The following is a 6,839-nucleotide window of genomic DNA, read 5'->3' as shown; positions in this document are numbered from 1 at the left end:
TCAAATCGATCAGGCAAAGCTCTCAATTTACTGATCAATCTACGTTCCCACCCTCACCTACTGTATGGTCATGAGATCTGGGTAATGACCGAAAGGACAAGATTGCGAATACAAGCAGTAAAAATTTGTTTCCTTAGCAGGGTGGCTGGCAGGATATATATAAACAGAGCTGCACACTTTGAACATAAATGTAAGGAAACTGGAGAGAAAGTGAATGCTCTATGTTCCTAGAAGAGTCCCAGCTGATCTGAAACTATTTTTTAAGTTTGCTGTATGAAATGACCCTGTATAAAACAAGAGCAGCATATTTATCCTCACATCAGAATCAGTCATCAGACAAACTTTAATAATCCCAGAGGGAAATTACTTATATCACATATATCTACCCTGTAAACAATGACTTCTGGTTGTGTCCTTAGTCATTTAAACTGAAAAAAATATACTTGAAATTTCCAATCTGATTTGAAATTCAGTGAGGATCCAAGCTTCCTCAAGCTAATTTATTCTATGTATTTCGAGTTGGAATGTTATGTTGTCTAGTCTGATCAAGGTCAAAGCAAGATATGTCTCTGACACTCAATGCCCCTATGGATCAATACCGCATAGAGATTCTACATAAGAATTCAGACCTTTCTAGCCTATTGACAGTTTGGTTAGGAACTGACCCAGTTGAACGAATCTTGTCTTCTAAGCAATTGATCCATAACCATCTTGTCTTTCTGACTCTTAGAAAATGCCCGCAACTGAAGTTGTAGACTACTGAGATCTCATAGTAAATTGAAACCTAGATCTAAATAACTAATTTAACTGCAAAACTGCTCACTATATATATATGCCATAACCACATGCAATTTTATGATTTCACGTTCAGCTTATTTTCGTAGAATACTCACCAAATCATTATTATATGATTTGATACTATGTGGCAACAAGTCATGATATTTATTTTGGCTATTGTTCCTGCAATCTTAAAACTTGCTTTTCATTATTTCATGATTTTTAATTCTATCTGGAATAAAAATAACTTAACACAGTATAACTGGATTCCCTATAGGTTCTACGCTTTTCCATGATCAGTCTGAACTCTTTTTTCGTTACAACCAGAGATCAGAAGTCAATATTAATGTGTTTTATATAATGGGAATTGAGTATTTACATGGATATGCCTATTTTTGCTTTTGTTGCTGTTTCTTATTTTATTGTATTTTTTATTTTACTTGAGACTTTTCATTAGGTCAGGATTTTTTTTAATTCCCTTTGTGGAATAAAAATAAACTTAACACAGTATGTAAACTGGTATTGCTTAGTGTTCTGCTAAAGTTTCCAGATAAAGTTGTTATCATTTAAGGAACTGTTCTTTTTCCCCTATCCTTTATCTTTTCCCCAAGGTCAGATATGAAGTCAGAAGACTTCAAGATGGTGTTTGACCTCATAATCCTGAATTCCCTCCCATTGTTTTGTTTTAATGTGATCTGTAAAAAAACTTGAGAAAAATATTGAAAGCCAACAGTAACACCAATTTTATTAAATATCAAATATTTTTTTTAATGAAAATATGCCTCAATAGTGTTGTAAGTTGTCTTTTGTGATTAAAGTGAATGCAAATGTACCAGGAAGTGTAACATATTTGATCATGCTGCACGTGCATACTACATTTGGATTAAATATTAAACACTGGGATGTTTATGCAGTTCAAAGGTAAGGCACGTGTTTAAGTAAACACAAAATACTTGGTGGCTAGTGACTAGTTACTTTTACTTAATTACAGTTACTAGTGAAACTTTTTCCAAAAAATATTATTTTTTGAATACTTTTAATGCATCATATACTTTATTTTTACTTGAGTAATACTTTGATATAGCATCAGACTCACTTCAGGGACACTCTCACTTCAGTTAAATGAATGGCTACTCCATTCATAGTGAGCAACTTCCTTGAATAACAAAAAAACGTTTGTTCAAAGGGAGCAGTGCTACAAGAAAAATACACATAGTTAATGTTTATATCAACAAAAACCTAACACGAGCTTTGGAGATCGAGTAATGGAATAACTATTTGTCAACAGACTCAAGTTTTATTTTTAAAGAAAAATTGGTATATTTTAATTATCTATTTCTAGATCGATCATGAACTTTTAATTATTAAACTTTGGTCAGTCTTTATTGCCTTTTATAAATCAGATGCTTTACTCAGTTCTTGTAGCCTTTTTTTCCCCAAAATACTTTTTTACTCTTATTTGAATAATTTCTTGGATGGGTTCTTTAAGCTTTTATGGTATTATAAGATATAGTCACAAAATATGTTTTATGAGCTACATTCGGACTTTGGTAAATTTTTGATTTAGGTCTTTTCAAAAGATAAGAAATCAAGACAGGGGATTTTGCTTTCTTAAATGCACGTGCCAGTTTCCTTGTTTGGAGGCTGGGATAGAAAGTATAAAAGGCCTGATTTTTTAGTCCTCCAGCATATCTCAAATAGGCTACAGACTGATCTTGATAGGGTTGTTCTGCTGTAAAATTTAAGGAAACTGAGTAACTTCAATTTCTCTTTATGAGTCTAAGAGTTTAGTTTAATGCTAAACTACTACCCTGAGACATCTTCATTGTTCTGATTTTATTGAAGCTCTTTATTATCTTTGACCATTATTATTCAAACTATGAAGATCCTGAGTTTGCTCGCTCTTCTTTGTGCCTTATTAGCTTTGGGTAAAGCTGCTGGTGAGTTTTGTTTGCATGCATATCATTATGATTTTTTTTATTGATGCAAATATAACTTACACCACACATTTGATATTCAAATACATTTCACAACTTGTATATTTTATCTTGCATAATGTAGTTTCTGTGCTATATGTAATGCAGATTTTCCAGGTCCTACAGATGAGGTTGAGAGGGATGAATCTCTCACAGAAGGTAAGGATACATGGTTTGTACCTTTAGAGCGCCTTTTCAGGCCACAAAACTTCACAATACTTCACAATACATTCAGTTATTCACCCACACACTGATGGTGGGAAGCTACATACCAATCTGAGAACATTTAGCTAGTCCTTACTTTCTTTGTTGCTGGTTGGTAGGTTTAGGATCAATGACTGAACATCAGGATATCAATGGCAGTCAAAACATTGTCCTCATTACATATATCGGCAGATGGCCACTCACACTGAGCCTGGTTCTGCTGGAGGTTCTTCCTGTTAAAAGGGACTTTTTCCTCTCCACTGTCTGTACAAGCATGCTCAGTGTGAGGGATTGCATTTGAGTCAATGAGTCGGTGCAATCAACTGGTTTTCCTTAGATAGAAAACTTTGAATCAATTGGACTGTATGATCTGGTTGAACTGTAAAGTGCTTTGAGATTACTTGTGTTGTGAATTGGCACTATAGAAATAAACTGAATTGAATTGAATATACAGTAGCAAGATGATTTATAAATTATTTTAGGTTATGTTCATGATCAAATGTGTATCTTTCTCAGACCCCAGCAAGAAATTTGAAACTGAGGAAAACCTTTTAGATGGTAAGATTTTGTTTGACATTTATTTATAATTTGCAGAATGTCTGATAGGTACAGTAAGTACGCAAAAAGTACATTTAACAATATAATTTTCCCCAACTGTGTAGCTCCTCTTGGGGAGAATACTGGAAACAACACAAATGTAGAAGGTTAGTGGATCTTTTCTTCAGTTAATTTCATAATATATATATATACATATATATATATATATATATATATATATATATATATATATATATATATATATATATATATATATATATATATATATATATATATATATATATATATATATATATATAGATATATATATATATATATATATATATATAGATATATATATATAGATATATATATATTATTGCATTTGAGTATTGCATTTGATATATATATATATATATATATATATATATATATATATATATATATATATATATATATATATAGATATATATATATATTTATTTTTTTTTTTTTTTTTTTTTTTTTTTTTTTTTTGCTCATCTCTCCCTCCTCTGTTACCCAGAACCAGTCTTTGATTCTGTGACTGAAGAAATGTATTTGAAAGGTAGGTTTTTGTTTTGGTTTTGTTTCTGACTAAATCACTTTGTTTTAGCAATTATCATCATTCTTAATCAATGAGAGGCATCCTTAATCATGGATGACTTTAAATGAACAATATCTCATGAAAAATTCATAACATTTAGAAAATAAAAACAAGCAATGTGGTACAGGATTATCAACAGCACAAGGACATGATTAATTCCAGTTAACTGTACCATTATATTAAATAAGTTCTAAGATTACTTACAATGTGATGATACCACTGTACATCTTAGCTAGCTGCATCCCCAGTATTTAGTATGTTTGGACGTACCTAAAATTGTGCATTAAGAGCGTATGCAGTCTACAAATTATCAGCTAACTTAACAATATGTATATTTACCTCTCTTTCCTCTTTTTATAAGGTGTGTTGTCAACCAACATTGGAAAAAGAGTTGGTTGTCCAATTTTTGGTGCTCTTTTAGTGTTTTGTAGTACAACAACTCTCAATAATGACAATGTCAAAAGTAAAGCCATCATGGGTCTGTTTAAAACAGGTAGGGTGATACCAACTTTGCAAGGAGAACGGTGCACAGGGGATCATTGGTTAAACTTCAAACTTTTAATTGGGACATGAAAATAAACAAATAAGGAAGTAATTAAAGAAGGTTATTTTTGTATACCACAATAGTGTGAGTTATGCACTTGATTTTATCTGCTTGGGCAGCCTTAACACAAAAGTTTACCAAATTACGCAGTCGAACTAAAATTTACACCTTTAACACATGCAATTGGTCCCAGTTGATCACAGGATCAGCTCTTTTCACACATCCTGGCAATGATGGAAAGTTTACATCTAATGTCCACCGCAGGTGGCAGTACTGCAAGGGCTATAGCTTTAACTGATCAAGCAAACCCCTAATGAAGAATTTCAGCGGTAAATTTCTAGCTTCTATGGCCAGTTAGGGGGCACACCAGTGTCACCATAAAGCTGAGGGGGAACCTCACTCCCCTCCCTCTATGACACCCTTTGTGACACCTTTTTTAGTATACAAATGAATTTTGCAGGTTCTATATTTTAAATGATTTATGTGAGACTCTCTAAATTTGTTATCAGCTCTAAATGGAACAGCCCATCGTTCTGGATCCTGTTCTCCTGGATGGACCCGGCTCAGGGGTCGTTGCTACCATGTCTTTCCAATTCTCTCCACGTGGTTTAAAGCTCAGGTGAACATATTTGCTCATATTTCCTCACAAACTGCTTTCTGATTGCATATGTCTGATGGCTCTGGGGTTTTTTTTCGACTTCAGAAAAACTGCAGGTCAATAGGAGCCCATCTCGCATCAGTTCATGACTTCGACATGAATTATCAGCTGCTAAAGCTGATAACAGCTGCAGGTCAGAGCCGCAGGGAAGTGTGGATCGGAGGCTCTGATTTACACAGGGTAAATTCATTGGTGCACAGACTTTGTAAGGCCATTGAAAAAATTCATTCAAACTGTTTATTTATACTTTTTTTTTTTTGCAGGAAGGTCGTTGGACCTGGGTGGATGGAACCCATTTTGGCTACACAAACTGGTGTCGATGGGAGCCCAATAACTTCTTTAATAATCAGCACTGTTTGGAGATGAACTACAGCCGTAAGTAAAGAATCAAACTGAAGTGTGAACTTCTTGACGGACAAAGAATTGTTTACAGCTACAAAGCTATTACATGTCAGATCTACAGTACAGTTTTTTGTAGATTTGAAGCCTCAGAAATTTCTCCTAATTGATATGTTTGTTTGTTCTGCAGGTTCAAAATGCTGGGATGATAACAACTGTTACTATGAAATACCATTTATCTGTGCCAGAAACTACTAATGACTTTGAGTCTCATTAATAGACGTGGATCAGTGTAGGTTTCTCTTTTACAGTATCGCCACCTTCACTAATAACCGGAGAGACTCTTTGTATTTTGTGTTTCTTTTAATAGTTTCCAGTTCATGGCAAAAATAAAACAAATACCTTTGTGAAGATAAAATAAAGGAAACTGGGAAATCTAACTTTTGTTAGATTTTCCAATTTCCCAGCAAAAAAACTCTAAATTGCAGAGAGATTTATATACTTTATACTTTAGATTGAATACTCTATAAAATGTATGAAACATAACATATTGGAATTTAATTTTAATTAAAAAAAACTGTGGCTTGCATGTTACTCTTACTACTTTAACATTTTCCCATTTTGTCATTTCATGCTCTAAAGTTATACTATTAAACTTTCACTTGCTAGAAAAACTAAAAGTTGTGTGTCACTCTGAAGAAAAAGGAACATATTACACAGTTTTAAACAGTAATAAAAAAGAAATACATTTTGAAAAATAAGTTAACAACAGTGACTTGAATGATTTATGTCAATAAGTTACAGTACATTGGATAAGTGATTAAACAAAGCTCAAAGGGCTAATAAAAATATAACTTAACTTTGCTGTTTTGGGTCTTATAAACGGTATAATGGAGTTATTAGTGTAATGAAAGGCAAACATATTTTTTGGTACTTTTTATTATCTCTTTTGGGATTTCTCAATGAAAACATCAATTTCACTGTTGCTTTGTTTCCTGGCTAATGAATTAATTAATTAATAGGAATTTATTTCAGACAATTTGACAAGCAATAAATAAATTAACCAAATACACAAAAGAGACTAGTTAACATCAACCAAACCAAACACCAATTTCCAAACCAACTAAATTCACATGTATAAAAATAAAAACAAAACCCTCAACCTAATAAACCTGTCGC

General features: G+C 32.7%; 1 protein-coding gene across 1 annotated transcript; it reads left to right on the top strand.

Moving 5' to 3' along the window:
- Window positions 1–2,486: 2,486 nt before the first annotated feature.
- Window positions 2,487–6,238, top strand: LOC119782536 (type-2 ice-structuring protein-like). The gene is made up of 9 exons (XM_038283546.1): window positions 2,487–2,717; window positions 2,862–2,912; window positions 3,474–3,515; window positions 3,620–3,661; window positions 4,039–4,080; window positions 5,173–5,282; window positions 5,367–5,501; window positions 5,585–5,696; window positions 5,851–6,238. The coding sequence occupies exons 1-9, from the start codon at window positions 2,657–2,659 to the stop codon at window positions 5,916–5,918; spliced, it is 663 nt and encodes a 220-aa protein (XP_038139474.1). The 5' UTR covers window positions 2,487–2,656; the 3' UTR covers window positions 5,919–6,238.
- Window positions 6,239–6,839: the final 601 nt, after the last annotated feature.

This window comes from Cyprinodon tularosa, unplaced genomic scaffold (genome assembly GCF_016077235.1).
Source record: "Cyprinodon tularosa strain WSP-4 unplaced genomic scaffold, ASM1607723v1 ctg1047, whole genome shotgun sequence".
Classification (NCBI taxonomy): Eukaryota; Metazoa; Chordata; class Actinopteri; order Cyprinodontiformes; family Cyprinodontidae; genus Cyprinodon; species Cyprinodon tularosa.
The sequence above is the reverse complement of the archived record's forward strand: the minus strand, read 5'-3'. Positions and strand labels throughout refer to the sequence as shown.